Source organism: Vidua chalybeata, chromosome 20 (assembly GCF_026979565.1).
Source record: "Vidua chalybeata isolate OUT-0048 chromosome 20, bVidCha1 merged haplotype, whole genome shotgun sequence".
Classification (NCBI taxonomy): Eukaryota; Metazoa; Chordata; class Aves; order Passeriformes; family Viduidae; genus Vidua; species Vidua chalybeata.
This window is the reverse complement of record NC_071549.1, coordinates 7102251-7117576: the sequence shown is the minus strand read 5'-3', so window position 1 is coordinate 7117576 and position 15326 is coordinate 7102251. Positions and strand designations below refer to the sequence as shown.

At 48.7% G+C, this 15326-nt stretch overlaps 2 protein-coding genes and 1 long non-coding RNA gene across 7 annotated transcripts in view; 2 read left to right on the top strand and 1 right to left on the bottom strand.

The window, feature by feature from the left end:
• The first annotated feature begins 355 nt into the window (after nt 1–355).
• Nucleotides 356–5519, top strand: ERAL1 (Era like 12S mitochondrial rRNA chaperone 1). 2 transcript variants are annotated; one of them, XM_053961666.1, is made up of 11 exons: nt 356–443; nt 622–795; nt 884–1011; nt 1099–1176; nt 1311–1357; nt 1723–1784; nt 2186–2298; nt 2721–3101; nt 3538–3687; nt 3922–4002; nt 4263–5519. In XM_053961666.1, exons 1-11 carry the CDS (start codon nt 356–358, stop codon nt 4383–4385), a joined length of 1425 nt encoding a protein of 474 aa, XP_053817641.1. In that variant the 3' UTR covers nt 4386–5519. The 2 variants fall into 2 exon arrangements, with proteins under 2 accessions (XP_053817641.1, XP_053817639.1); XM_053961664.1 differs by lacking the exon at nt 356–443 and having other exon boundaries at nt 482–795.
• Nucleotides 5520–5593: 74 nt separating this feature from the next.
• Nucleotides 5594–6611, bottom strand: LOC128798317 (uncharacterized). Of its 2 annotated transcripts, none has more exons than XR_008434379.1 (3): nt 6526–6611; nt 5898–5987; nt 5594–5679 (listed from the first exon to the last, which is right to left on the bottom strand). It is a non-coding gene; the product is annotated as an uncharacterized LOC128798317 (long non-coding RNA). The 2 variants fall into 2 exon arrangements; XR_008434378.1 differs by having other exon boundaries at nt 6536–6576.
• A 74-nt stretch (nt 6612–6685) lies between these two features.
• The window catches only part of FAM222B (family with sequence similarity 222 member B), a 36311-nt gene continuing 27670 nt past the window's right edge, over nt 6686–15326 (top strand). The window contains exons 1-2 of one of the 3 annotated variants that reach the window (XR_008434336.1): nt 6686–6762; nt 7332–8724. The gene's annotated coding sequence lies outside the window, so the exon portion shown is untranslated. Of the gene's footprint in view, nt 6763–7331; nt 8725–15326 lie in introns of those variants that run through there. The other 2 variants (XM_053961400.1, XM_053961398.1) reach the window with 2 other exon arrangements.

The following is a 15326-nucleotide window of genomic DNA, read 5'->3' as shown; positions in this document are numbered from 1 at the left end:
ACACTGAGGGGACACCGGTGACACTGGGGGCACTGGTGGCACTGGTGACACTGAGGGGACACTGGTGACACTGGGGGCACTGGTGGCACTGGTGACACTGAGGGGACACTGGTGACACCGGGAGCGCTGGGGACCCCGCGGGGCCGCCACCTGCGCCACGCGGTGGCACCGGCAGGGGGCGCTCCCGCGTCCCCGCCCCGCCCCGCGCCGCCCGTTCCTCGGCCGTTTCCATCCCACAATTCCCCGCGGCACAGCGGCGCTCTGGCCCCGCTCTCGCGCTCTCTATGTCCCCGCGCTATTCGCCAATGGGAGCGGGCACCGCTCGCCTTCCCGGCGTGCCCCGCGGCGGGCCAACATGGCGGCTCCCATGGCCGCGGCCGCCGCCCGGGCCGCGCTCTGGGCCGCCGGTGCCGCCGCGGCGGGGCCGCTCCGGCTGGGAGCAGGTGCGCTGGGGCCGCGGGCGTGCTCTGGGGGGCGGCCGGATGCGGGAGGTGGCGGGCGGGACGGCGGGGCCGGCCGAGAGGCTTTGTGTTGAGGTGAACTCTGCCCGGACGCTGCGTGTGGAGGCAGGGGTCCACGCGAGTTTGGTGTGTTCTTGGTATATTCGGTGTTTTCTTCCAGCCCGCCTCCGGGGGAGCCGCCTGAGCGGGATCAAGTTGGCGCTGGGCGGGATCCCGAGCGTTCCCAGCCGCTGGAGCGGGAGCAGCTCGGCGCTGGGCAGCCTCCTGGGCATCCCCGCCGAGGCCCCGCCCGCCACTCTGGGCCAGCACCCACCGCCCGTGGCCACCGACAAAGGTGAGTGGTGGCGGCTGCCGCCCCGCCCCAGGGCGATCGTGACCCGCGGAGGGTTTGGCGGCATCCGAGCTCCTCCTTTCCCTGGCAGAGGAGCAGAAGCGGCTCTTGGAGAATCGGCCCGAGCAGCCGCCGCAGCCCAAGGTGCTGAGGATCGCCATCATCGGCGCTCCCAACGCCGGGAAATCCACGCTCTCCAACCAGCTCCTGGGCAGGAAGGTGAAGCTGGGGTGGAGCTCAGGCTGTTTCCGTGGGGTTTTTTTGGCGTGTCCTGGCCGTGTAACGTGCTTGGTTAATTTCCTGCAGGTTTTCCCAGTCTCCAAGAAGGTGCACACCACCCGCTGCAAGGCCTGGGGTGTCATCACACACGAGGACACGCAGCTGGTGAGCCCTGGAGCCCAAGGGCAGCATTTGCTCATCTGTGTCCCGTGGGATCACCTCTCATTGCACAAAGATAGGGTGTTCCCCTGACCTCTCACTGCTGGCCAAGTTGAAACGTTTGTTTTTCCTTTTCCTAGATCATTCTGGACACACCTGGCCTCACAAATCCCTTAAAAGCCAAAAGGTACCACCACTGGGGTGGGGAGGGGGGCGTGTGCTGCCTAGCAAGAGTTGATAGAACAGGAATGTGATTTTCACTGTGCAAAGTCTGTAAAACAGGAGTGAGATAAATGGATATTTTTAGCCTTATTTTGCTTTCCAATATTTTTTTTTTGTTGCAATTTCAGTAGCACACAGAGCCTGTGATGTCCCTTGAGCCTTTCTGTGTGTGGTTCCGTGTATCTGCACATGACAAGGGATGTCACAACCCTTAAAGCAGCTTTGTGGCAGCTGGAATGAGGGAAAACACTGGTTTCCCTCTAGTTTGAGAGGGAGGAACACAATTATAGTGAAGTGTCTCTGGTTTACTCATTTTTATGTGTCTTTCAGGCATAATTTAGATGAAGCCATGCTGACAGACCCGTGGGACAGCATGAAACGTGCAGATTTAGGTGGGTTTTCAACTCTTTTTTGGATCTCACCAAATCCTTTTCTGCCACACAAGTTCCCAGCTGTGGTATCTGGGTGTTTGCTGGCAGCAAAGGCAGCCCAGGGAGTGTGAACAAGGAAGGAAAAGCAGAGAAAAGATCTGGACTATCGAGCTGAGGAGGGGATAAGAGCTGCCTGGTGCCAAGGGGAGGCACTTTGGGTTAATAATTGGGCTTGGATGTTGAGATTTAGCACGTGTGATGTCATTTAGGGTGACGTGGGTAAGCTGCATTTTTAGTGTTTTCAATAAAAATCTTCTTTTTGTGCCCCTCCTGAGGAGGGGAGTGACCACAGACTCCAAAGCTGCAAGTGAACATTCTGGAAAATGTGGATTCATCCCGTTTCCCTCCCTCTTTCCTGGCAGTCCTGGTCCTGGTGGACGTGTCGGATCACTGGACACGGAACTCTCTGAGCAAGGAGGTGCTCAAGTGCCTCTCTCAGTTCCCCCACATCCCCAGTGTCCTGGTCCTGAACAAGGTAAATCCTGCTCGTTCTTCCTGCCTTCTTCAGGCACCACCTGGCATCAGCAGTGATGGGGTTTTGTGTCCCTGGTGTGCTAAAGGACACAGGTTTCCCCCTCTGCTCCAGAATATTGAGGGGGGTGTGTGTGTACCCTGAAGCTGTGCTGCTGTCTGGGGTTTAAATCCATCTGGGAAGAGGAGCCAGGTCAGCCAGGGAGAATCTCAGCAGAGCTGACAGGTTCTCAGTGTTTGGGCAAACAGTGCTGGCACTGCTGACACAAAACTCTGCCAGTTTTGGCCTCTGGTCACAAAACTGTCCTGCCCTGCAGCAGCTGCTTCCCTGAGTGGTTTCCTCTGGCTCCTTCAGATCCAGAGCCCAGCTGCCCACCTCATTTGGGATAAATCCTGACACCTCTCTCTCTCTCTCTCTGACTTCAGGTGGATATACTGAAGAAGAAGTTTCTCCTGCTGGAAATAGCAACTGACCTGACAGAAGGAATTGTAAATGGAAAGAAGCTGGAAGTGAAATCTGCACTTAAAGAGGATTCCAGTTCTTCAGCAAAGTCTCCCCTTCATATCACTCAGGCTTCTCCACCTGAAAGCAAGGTCCCAGGGTCTCCCTTTGGGCAGGAAAAGAATCAGGCCCAGGAAGGCTCTGGTTTGGACAACAGCAGTGATGTTGGGGGTGCTGGCACAGGGGAAGCCCAAGGGCCAAAGCACCATGGACACAAGGATCTAAAAGATATGAAAGGCTGGCCACACTTCCAGGAGATCTTCATGCTGGCAGCTCTCCGTGGGGAGGAGGTGGATACACTCAAGGTAACTCCAGTCTGAACTTGTGTCACACCTGGAGCCTGGGGTGGGACCCCAGCACTTCATACAGAGCCTCAGCTTCTGTTCCTGGCCTGGGAGGGGGGGAAAGTGTCACGAGTCAACGTGGGATGTGTCCCTGTTGCACCTGCAGAGTTTTCTGTACAAAACTCTTACCTGGGGCTCTCCAAACAGCAGCTTGTTCACAGCAAGGAATCCACCCACTGCTGTGTCTCAGCTCCAGGGCTTCTGTGGGCTTTTGTGTGATACACACAGCCCCAGGGAGGGCTTTCAGAGCTTCCCTTTCTCCTGTCCCTGCCCAAAACACCAAACCACCGCCCTGCTGCCAGGCCAGCAGCAGTGCCCTCTCTGCAGGAGGAGCACAGGGGTGTTGGCACTGTGTGGGTGACACGTGGCAGCTGCTGGGGGTGTGTTGTGCCCACAGAGGTACCTCCTGATGCAAGCCAAGCCAGGCCCTTGGGAATTCCACAGCGACGTCCTGACCAACCAGTCACCTCAAGAGATCTGTGATAATATCATCAGGGAGAAGGTCCTGGAGTACCTGCCCCTGGAAGTGCCTTATGGAGTGACTCAGGTGGGAAGGGTGCCCAGGCAGACTTGGCCATGCGCTGTTTTATTGGGAATTTCGGGCTGTGTGATGAGAATCCCTTTGTTGGGATCTGTGGGGTGACTCAGTACTTGCAGGTGTGCTCTAAGACCCTTTCTGTGTGTGGAGGGGCCACCCTTGTGTGCTGGTGTCTCCAAGGGAGTGGTGCTGGGGGTTCCTGAGGATTTTCCAGGATTGCTGAGGGCTCGCTTGCTGTGGCAGGTGACGGACGTATGGGAGGAAGGAGAATGTGGGGAGCTCCTCATCGTGCAGAGCCTCCTGGTGCCAAGGGAGTCTCATAAGGTGAGTGAAGGAAGAAAGATGGGATGCTGGGGAGGGTGAAGGGAGGTTCCCCAAGTCCAACACCTGCATCCTTGCTGTGCTCCCCTCTCCCTCTTTTGGGAAGAGCCACGTACCCAATACTGTTCAGTAGCAACTTACACCTTCCCGAAGTTGTCTCACCATTTAATGCTAGAATTTCCCTCATTCCTTCTGTGGCTGCACCTTTCTCCTGGGCAATGTAAGGGTGAGTTTGATGATGTTCTCTCTGGGTTTTAACACAGAGGATGTTGATTGGAAGAGGAGGAAGGGTCATCAGCAGGATTGCTCGGGAGGCTGGCCAGGACCTGATGAACGCTTTCCTGTGTGAGGTCCGCCTGAAGCTCAAGGTGGAGGTGAAGGGTTGAGCACTTGGTGTGTTTTAACAGCCCTTGAACTCTCTGATCATGTGGAGAAACCACTCCTGGGGGTATCCTGGCACCTTTGTTGAATGCAGAAAATGAGGATGATGCAGTTACTACAGTTATTCCAGATCTTCTATGGCATCTGACCTGGGGACAGACACTGGAGAATCAGCTGCACCCATGATTCTGGTACTGCATTTCCAGAGCTGCCACCCGCTTCTTTTGGGCTGTCTCTCATGTCCTTGCTCTCAGGTGTTTGTATGTGGAGGTTCAGGAGCACCTCCTGCCTTGTAGCAAACAAAGGATCGTCAGCACGTGTTTGTAACCTCTTCTGAAGGCTGAATCATTGTCACACAGGAGGATGAGGCCACCCCAGCCCACCTGATAGTCTCGTGTTGACTTTTCTCCCTTCCCTGTTGAAGCTGGTGGGAGTAGGGAGTCAGTTTTAGGAGTTTGCTGGCAGCTGGAACATCTGTAATGCCTGACACGTTTGTCTGTCGTGCAAACCAGCATGGAGCCACATTTTAGGAATTCGAGTAGTTTATTGCATCACTTATTTCCAAGTCCTCACTCTTTGCACCAGGGTCACAGATACAAGCACAGCAGCTGTTGCAGAGCTAAAGAAAACCCCAAAGTGGGAAGAGCAGCAGGTTCTGCAGCTCAGGTGTAACAGAGAGCACCTGGCACAGGTGAGGCTGGAGGAGCAGGGCTGGCTCTGTAGAACCCTTGGCATGGTGGAGCCTGGCACCTCATGTGTGTGCCTGGACCTGGTGTTTGGGGCTTGTTCTGTGTCTTTGCCAGGCATTTGGAGCACTGGGTACCTTCCTGCCAGAAATCCAGGTAAATCTCCATAAATCAACATCCCTGAGGGAAGAAAACCCCAGCAGTGAAGAGATTGAAAAGGGTCTGGAACCCAAACCCTCTCAGCCCCTTGTTCTTCTCTGGTGCACTGTGAAAGAGATGTTTTACCCTTCTGCTGAAGAATTCTATCTGGAATGTGAGATCAACTGAAAACTCAGTTGGGAAACCTGCACCGAGTGTCCTCTTGTTTCCCAGGAGCAGGGGGTGCTGTGGTCCCTTGAATGCTGCTGTCCAACTTTTGTATTTCCCTTGCAATAAAATGAGGTCCCAGCATGAGTGATTGTTCTCTCTTTTATTCCTCCCTGGCAGCCTGACCTCACAGCCACCACATTCCCTCTGTTTTATTCCAGCTCAAACCAGGGCACTTTTGTGTCATTCCTCCTTCCCAGCTGAGCTTAGATCCTGTTTTCTGAGCTGTGGCTTCTGAAGGTTGCACCTTGTGGGGGGAAAAGCTGGGTAAGCAGGGTTGCAGGGATCTCATGGGAAGCTGTCCCCTCTGTGTGGCTGTGTCATGGGAGGGGTCAGGATCACCCTGTGCTGCCCCAGAGCTTCATCCCAGGCTGCTTCCAGGGATGGAGCCGAGTGCCCACAGCAGCAGCCACTCCTGGGGGCAGTGGAAATGCTCTTGGCATGGCAAGGGGTGAAGTGTCTCACCTTCCTGAGCTGCGGCTCCTTAATGAGCTTTGAGAATTAGGTTAATTAACCCATTGCAAGCCCATCGCAGGGGTGCCAATCATCACGTCCCTGTAGGAAAAACTCCATGAAGGACTGGCCCCAGGTGTGTGGGGGAGACCTCAGTGTGGGCAGCACCGGAGCTGTGGCAGAGCCCCCTCTGTGTCCCCTTCCTGACCCACCTGCACCTCCCTGTCCCCCCTGCCATGTCCCTTCATGTCCTCCCTGTGCCCCTGCCATGACCCCATGTCCTCCCTATGTCCCTGCTGTGTCCCTCCCTGTTCCCCACATGTCCCCTTCACATTCTCCGTGTCCCTCCCTCATGTCCCCCCATGTCCTCCAGTGTGTGCCCGCCGTGTCCCTCCCTCATGTCCCCCCAGTGTGTGCCCGCCGTGTCCCTCCCTCATGTCCCCTCAGTGTCCCCCCCATGTCCCCCAGTGTGTGCCCGCCGTGTCCCTCCCTCATGTCCCCCCATGTCCTCCAGTGTGTGCCCGCCGTGTCCCTCCCTCATGTCCCCCCATGTCCCCCAGTGTGTGCCCGCCGTGTCCCTCCCTCATGTCCCCTCAGTGTCCCCCCCATGTCCCCCCATCCCCGCTGTTCTCTGCACTACCCCCGGTTACCGGCAGGGGGCGGCGCGGCGCTGCCCCCCCCTATTCCCCCCCTCCCCTCCCTCGCTCCCGTGGCCGCGGGGCCGCGCGTGCGCGGGGCGGGGCGGGCGGCGCGCGGGCCGCGCGTGCGCGGGGGCGGCTGCGCAGCCAGCACGGCCGGGGCGGGCGGCGGCGGCGGCGGCGGGGCCGGGCGGGCACAGCGGCGGCGGCGCCATGAGGCCCGGGCAGGGGCACCGAGAGTAAGTGCGGCACGCGGCGGGAGCGGGGGCGCGGCCCCACCGTCACCTCCACGTCGTCATCATCCTCCTAGTCCCGCTCACAGCGCGGCGGGACCGCCGCGGTTCATACCCACCCCCCCCCCCCAACCATTGTCCTTCCCGGGTGTCCCCTCCCCCCGCCCGCTGAGGCATCACCGGTGTGGCCACCCGCCCCCTGTCGCGGCACCCGCCGCCTGTCGCGACACTCGCTCCCATCCCGCCTCCCCGGGGTCTCCCCCGCTCAGCGCCGAGCTCCCAGGCCCCCCGGTAGCCCCGGTAGTCCTCGTTACCTGTCCCCGGGTACCGCGCACACGGCCCGGATCGCGATAGTGCGTCAGCCATCGCGACAGAAGTGCCGTCAGGGGGAAGGGGGGATTGCGGTCGCAGTGCGAGCACATCCTTTGTGTGATTCTTCCCCAAGAAAAGTGTCTTTTTGCAAGAGACTCGCAGGCTGGTCTGGGCTGGAAGGGACCTCAAAGCCCCATGGGCAGGGAACAGGTATCGTCAATAAATCATCCGCCGTTTTTATTCCCTACCAACCAATTTTCAAGTGTCTGAAGAAGAAGAAGAAGAAGAAAAAGAAGAAGAAGAAAACTGCAGAGCTGGACTCCAGTTCTCAGTCCACTCGTGCAGCAAAGTACTGCGATGGTTTTGGTGCTGCAGCGTGTGAACCTCCCCGACCAACACCTGCGAGGGCTCACAGACGTCCCTCACCCTCCCTTGGTAGCACTAGGTACAAGTTTAGGCTAAATCGCAGATGCAGGTTAATTAGTTCAACCAGAATTTGTTCTGCTCGCTTCTTACTACGGTCCTTTATTTTTCCACAGTCGCGTTCTCAAGAAAAATACAAGTTTTTCTGGAAAACTTTTTGCAGCAATACTTTTTCCCTCCTTATTGCACAAACCCGGTTCTTTGTTGCTCCAGTCGCTGCGGGAGAGGAGGGAGCTGGGAGCTCTCAGGAGATAAGGTTGGGTTCCTAAGTGATGTCATTTGTGCTGGAGCAACGGTAGTGACTTTGTGATGGAATAAATCCTCCTGGATGCGTTGGGGCTTTGTGACTCTGTGTGTGTGTGCACTGTGGAAACTTCGTCTGATTCAGCAGCCGGCTGAGAAAATTCTGTGCTCCCTAGTGAGGGAATAGAATGATGAGAGTTGCATTTTCTTTTCAGCCTATTTCTTTCTGATCAGGGCTTTTTAAGAATTTGAACTTGTTGGAGTCTGTTCATTTAAGTGCGTGCATAAAGCAGTGGGGAAAGATGCTGTTCAAACGTCTTACAGGTATTGCAGGTGGGGAGAGCAGAGTTTTGCAGCCAGCAGCACAGTGAAGGATTCAGGGAGAGCTTTTAGGTGGGTCTGGTGTCCTGTAAAGCCAGTCCAGAGGGTCTGGAAACTTGGAGAGGAAAAGCAGTGATAACAGAAAGCAAACTTAAAGCAAATGCATTCACTATTAATTTTCAGCAGAGGAAGGTTTGCATCAAAAGCGAGTCAGAGTCAGAGGGTAAGGTTTGCAATTAGCACAGAATCTAAGCTTTCATGGAGAAATGCTTCCGTGAAAGAAAGGCTATTTGTTTTCCAAATGATATTTACACTGGGTAGAATTTCTGAGGTGAAGAAATGAGAATTGCCCCTTGTCTGGGGGAGCACAGGTCGAGCAGGAGCTGGAAGAGGAGTTGATGAATTGGCTGTAATTCGCAGGCATCGCTTCAAATATTTTCAATATTTCTCAACTATTTTAAGAAGCTGTATTGAATTCCAGCCCAACCAGCCTGATAGTCTGGAGAGAGGAAGGATGCATATTGCTGGAGCAAGAATTAAGCAAAAATAGATAAATCTGACATAATGGATGACAAGGGAAAGCTGATTGCTGAAAGATGCTGGCATGCTCTGTTTCTGCATGCTTGGCATATATTCTGTTGTGTTACATGGCTTTTGAAGTGTAAAAAAAAAAAAAAAATCTCTTTTTTTTGTGCTGAGATAAAAGAAAAAGCAGGTGCTTAAATTCTGTTAAGGATCAGCTTTGATACTGACATGAAGTAGTGACCTCGCTTGCATTTACCCCCCTGTCATTTTGTGAACTTCTCAGTTGAATAAATAATTCACTTATCACCAAATAAATGCCATTTAATAAGATGGTATTTTTGATCCCCCTTTCACTTCACATTGCAAACAGCTTCACACTTTTTCAGCTTGAGTACAGCCTGGGGTGCTATTTCTGTTAATAACATTAAAAATATGTTGGAGAATGTCCACATAGTATTGTTTTTTTCTCCAAATGTGAAATTAAGAAACCGTTTTGTTTTCTGCAGCTTGGATATTTGCCTTCATTTAAGCCTTATTTGTATTTGTTTCAAGTTGTCCTCTGATAGATAAGCTTTTGTATCTGTGCTTGCTTCTGGGAGCTGTTACCAGATCAAGAGAAGTAAGGATTTTTGTCAAGGACTGAAGTATCTCTATTTCCCAGAAGCTCATACAATGTGCAGGAACCTCAGCTTGTGTCCTCTGCTGCACTTGCTGAAATGCCTGGATGTGGGATAGAAACTTTTATCAGTGTTTCCAGTGCAATATTTTACTTTTTGACATTGGTTTGTCCATTTACTTTTACTCTTCTTCATTTTTGACCGTGACTTGTTACTGGCCAGCACATGATGGGGAAAGGAGGAAGTAGAAAGTTTTGCCCTGGCTGGCCTCACCCCAACAACCTCCATCACCAAAACATTTTATATCCTGTATATTCCTGGCTCACTCATCTTTGGTGAGGTAACAGTGAGGAGAGTCACAGATTTATGAAGTGACTTGCAGGATTCTGGGATTTATGGAGTTGCTAAATACACCACCCAGAACGTAGCCAGAGCCTGATTTGTTTAAGTTTTTTAACAGATGATCAGCACTTTTAAATAATTGCTTTAAGAACACATAGTTCACTGAAATGCTACACCCAGCAGGTGAGTAACAGGTCACTCTGTTGTGTAGTAGTACACTGCATCCAGAGCCTGCTGTCTTCTTCAGAGGCTGTTTTTGGGCTAAGATACTCCTGAGGATGAGTAAAGTTTTCACAATTTTCTGCATCTGTAATGATTCTATCACCCCACCCTTTCCAATTTTCAGCATTTGAGATGTTTAAACAATTTAAAACGTTCTCAAACTAGGAAGTGAAGTGAGTAATTGAATTTTTTATTTCTTGTGTGGTATGCCACATTCCCATTTTCCCATTGTGTTTTGTGACTTGTGTTGAAATCTTTACCACACAGATTTTGGAGCAGTTTTTTTCTTTTAATTGCAGATTGTTACTTTGACTGCGAATGCTAAAATGAGTTTGTCACATTATTCATCTTTCTCCTTTAAAAAAAATAAAAAACAAACTTTCCAAATACTGATTGAGGAACAGAGCTCCTGAACAGGCATTCTGCTGGCTGACATCCAGAAAAGTTGTTCTGAACTTAACCTACAGATATTTTTCCAAGGGGTTGTAATCTTTCAAAAGCTGATTTTACTGTCCAAGCAGGGCATAGCTTGGCCTACACCTGGAGCTGACAGAGACCTCTGTGTTCAGCTACTGCTGGTTGCTATGTTTTTAGTAATTTGATTTAAATGAACACTTAAAAAGCCAGCAGCTGTAGCTCATGGCTGATCCAACCTCATAGATCCTATAGGTGCCTTTTCCTTATTTCAGCACATTCTGTCTGGGTGTCTCTCCACACCTCCCCACTCATTTTGTATTTGTTATATGTTTGCTATAATTATTCCCCCATTGTGCTTAAGAATTATTTTTCATTTATGTATTCCCATTGCTTAACTTGTTTATGCTGTGTGTGAAGATTAGTCCAAGTTTCCAGGGTTTATGAGGAAAATGGTGATACTTCATTCTTGGAATAATTTCTCAGGAATGTAGTTTGGCTGCAGTGTGGATTTGGTAGGGAATAGTGGGGGTGTAACACTTGGGGATGAAAACTGGGAAAGGTTTTTCATGTGAGTTCCCAAGTCCCATGCAGGGATTCTGGAGTGCTTGGACTGCATGGAGCACTGGGTTCTTGATGTGTTTAGAGATAAGTGAACTGTTCCAGGCTTTCAGATGCATGCACTGATGGGTGTACTAGGGGGAAGTGTTTCAGAAAACAGGTTCTCTATAAAAACACCATGTCTGAGACAAACTTTTAAGTACAATTCTGCTGAATGAGGTGACAGATCCTGCCTGCAGCAGGTGTGAGTCCTGTAGGATTTTTGGTGGGCAGCGAGTGCTAACATTTAATTTCTTACCGTGTCTGTAGTAAAGGTGATGTAGAAAAGGTGAACCATGAAAGTGCAGCTATTTTTAGTTTTAAAGGAAAAAAAAAAAAAACAGTCAGAAAATGATCTACTAAGTGATACATTGCTGACGTCTGTAGTGCAGCCAACCCAATTAAGGTGCCATATATTGTTTCCAGCAGGATTCTGATTGTTTCTAATTTGGGAACCACGCGAGAGCAATGGAAATAGGTGAAATGCTGTGCTCTGCTCTTCAGAGTGATCCAGCATCCAGTTGTTCTCTGTAATTTCCCTCCTCATACTGAGACAATCTCCCTGGGCTGGTTAAGGTGGGAGCCACACATGCAAAAAAAAAAAAAAAAAACCAAAAAAAAAACAACCAAAAAAACTCCTATGTGTTTTTGTTGGTAAAATATCCCATAAGTCAGTGTTGAGCGCTGCGGATTCTTTTCCCATTTCCTGGCCCCAGCATATCCTTTGCTGTATCCTGCTGTCCCTCTCCTTGCCTTCATGTTGTTAAACTTGGAGTGTGCATGTTGGAGGATGTGTGTCTCACAGTCCTGCCCTTTCCTGTGGCTGTCCCTTGCCACTCATTTTGTTCCTCTCTGTAGACAGTTGCTGCATGGAAAACACTTCAAAAAATATTGTAAGGTAACTGTCTTGAGCCAATACCACATATATCTGTGTATATATGTATAGATCTAGTTTAAATTCTGTTGGAAGGAAATCTTTGTATGAACCTTTTTCAAAAAATTATGCAGATGCTCCCACTCTCCGAAGTAAACTTCCTCCTCTGCTTATTTTTTTTTTTAAACCTGGAATGAAAACCAGCATGTCTTTTTAACATCTGGAAAGGGGAGCCCTTCATGCCTACTTTGTATTGTTTTATCCAGCATTGTTCTTCATTCATCCTTCTATTCTGGCACTGGTTTTCTTAATTTGTTGTCTTCTAAGCTGAAGGAATGTCATGTGCTTTGGCTTTGTTGTGGACAAGGAAAATTAGGGATTTGCTCACCCTTCTCTTCCAGCTCATCAGCGTGTTCTGATTCTGAGTTGGTTTTTATTTTCTTCAGCTACAGCAAAGCCCTCAGCTTTTGCCTCGACTGGGTGATGTATTCCTGGAGCTGGTAATTTGTGCATCCCTTGACTTTAAATTGTTCACAGCTCTGCTGAGCATTTGTGAATGAGTGTGGAGGAAAATCAATATATGAAAAAGGCAGAGTAGGGGAGGGAAAACAGCTCTTCCAGCACCTTTTCCTGGTCACACCATTGCCTGATTTAGTTTCTGTGTCTGTGAACTCTTTAGTGTTAAATTTAGAAATGGATTGTTTTGGAACAAGTCACTTTTAAGATCATTTCCAGGAGATTTGTGTGTAATTTAATCCCATTCAGGTTTGCTGCTTTCTGATCTGCTTGTTCTGCAAGACTTCAGGTTCTCTATTTCCCTCTACCTCTCCCTCTATATTCTACTAATCTGTTGGGGTTTTTTTCCAGTCGGAACTGCAGCAGCATTTATGAATTCTTTTATACCTTTTCTATTCCCTGTTTCTATTAATTGACAAGGTGGTGTTTCTTATAATAACCTGGAGGTTTAAAAAATGTAACTTCAGTGTCTCTGAAGAATCTCATTAGTGATAATTAGAATTATTTGAAATTGAATGCATGTACTTTAGAAATTAGCCTGAATAATAGATTTAGTATTTCTGCTGTATATTCTCTTATGTTTAGTATTAATTTCCAGCACTGCTTAGTTTAATATTTCAGGGCTTCTTTTTACTTAGAGCTTATCAATGAGTGGAGTTGCTGATGAAGAACAAAAAAAAAAAAATTATTCTCAGAGTGACAGTCCAACATAACATCTCAACCACTTGGATTTAAGTTGAGACAGGAAAGAATTAAGATTTTTCCATACTTCCATCTAGTGTGCATGAGGGAAATTGCATCCATGGCTAAAATCCCAGCCGTTCTAGCAGTTCCAGTTGGGCAAGGATCATCATCTGCTGGTCTTTGTTAAGCAGTTACTGCTGAGGAACTGATAGGTTTGAGATCTGAGTATTTATGTGATGGTACCTTTGTGATGTCCATAAAATGGTGACGTGTGAAATTTGAGAAAAAATCACCTTTCACCATGTGGTGTTGGTGCTCTCCTTCACTGTGTTCTGCTCTATTTGCTTGTCACTCCGTGCTAGGATTTCAGCTGCTTGATTTATGAATTATTGCTATTGAAATAAAATGTAAGTGGCTGTTCAGTTATTTAAGAGCCAATTAAATCTGATTTTATTCTAATGTAACATTTCCAGTGAAAGGGCATAAAACACAGTCTGTGGGGGAAAGTTAGATCTAAAAATGGTTAGTGTTTATTTTTTATAATCTGTCCTTTCAACAGCTTGGCTTGGCAAATAAAATCCTTTGCAATCTCACAGCAGTGACTGCAGATGTTAGAAGTTGCTCTGTATAAGAAAATAAAACAGGTTTGGTGTTTTCAGTGATCCTGTATAATTAGCTGTGGCTGCTGGTTGGAGAATGTATCCAGCCAGGAGAAATGAATTTGCAAAGCTTTTGGAGAATATAATTTATTTACCAGCCTTTGGTGACTTTGAAAGGTAGAAACAAAGGGTCTTTTGGGACAAACGTTTCTCAAATCATGGGCTGTGCTGTCCTGAGGGATCAATGTTAGAATTAGTTGAGTTTCCAGTATCAGATTGTGCTAATTACTGTGAGGTCCCTGCTCACAGGGGACACTCAGGACGAGATGCTTTGAGAAGTGCAGCCCAAGAACCTCATTCATGCATGGACAGAGATGGGTCATTAGTGTTGTATTGGAGAGCCATATTCACTCTGAAAAATCTGCTGGGGCATGGACACTCCAAAAAACTCCAGAAAATATCCTGCCAAGACTTGTAGTCCTGAATTTAAATAGCAATAAATACAGCAAGTGGAGAATGAGCAGATACCTTTCATTACGTGTGGCAATTAAAATGTGTCTCTTGGTAGTGGTGTTTCTTACTAGGGGAAGTGACAGTGCAAATCCCAGTTTTATTCTGACTATTTCACACTGTACATGATATCTTCTGTGGGCATGGAGGGTGCTGGCTGAGCCTGTTTCAATATGAAGAGCCTGGTTTGCCTTATTTTTTTATTAAAAATAAATCATATTGATGTGGATGTAATTTTATTTGTGACTAGACAAGCCTGCACTAGCCAGCTCTCAGGTTTGTGGCGTCTGTCTCCAACAAGATTATAGATACGGAGAAAATGATTTATTTTAGTATCCAATGCTTAGATAAAACTCTGGTTTTGTGCAGATGGCACTGAAAGGATAGCACATAGCTCGGACAAATTTGTATAAACCCATATATCTCTACTAGAATTCAAATCTTCAGTACATCAGTAATATTGAGGTTTATATTTTTGTACTAACCTGGGTTTTTTTGGGTGTATAGAATTAATTGCTGTGTGTAGAGGTTGGTGGGGATGGGGTACTCTGCACTGGCTGCTCTGTGTATCTTGGAGGGTTCTTCCAGCTGCCCAGCCTGGCACTCTGCAGAGCTGTTGGGAATTGTCTGGTTGATCTTGGAGAATGCTTTGGGGTTTTGGAATGGAAAGCGTGTAGGAGTGAGTGTGAGGGTGCACAGCTTTTTGGAGAGGGTTGGAGATGGCACAGGTGTTTGGGAGGGACCTGCTCCTCCCTCAAAGGCTTTTATAAAACACTTTCGTAGAGCACAATCAAATTCTGATGGCGGCACTAATTCTAAATAAGTGTTTGCTAAACAACGTTAATGGATTTAAAATGTTTTTAGGAATAGTTATTAGTCCTTCAGTCTCGTATGGTGAAGGGAGTTTTGTCTCGATGGGGGGCTGCCATTTTAATGCTTCCTGGCAGGAGGCCTATTTTGATCATGCAAATTAGGTTGGAAAAAGTAGGCTAAGCCATTAAAAAGTAGGAGAGATCATGAAATTTTAAATTTTTAAGGTGACTGTTTTTCTAATTATTAACATTTTTGTTATCATCGTTCACATATGTCACTTCATTTCCCTTAATTCTCGTGTCCTCATCCCTTAACTCTGACAGCCTCAGTGCTGGTTGCTCTTGCATCCACCACTCCAAATGGAAGCCTCAGTCCATTGGCTATTTTATTCCCAGCAAGGTGCTTGGGAATACTGCCACGTGGTGTCTTTTTTTTGTATAATTAGAAATGCAGATACAGTCTTTTTACTTGCACCATGGTTAATTTTTTCCTATTCCGTTAACATTAATAGGGACTGAAGGTTAAGCTTACGTAAATTCCAGATATTTGCAGCAT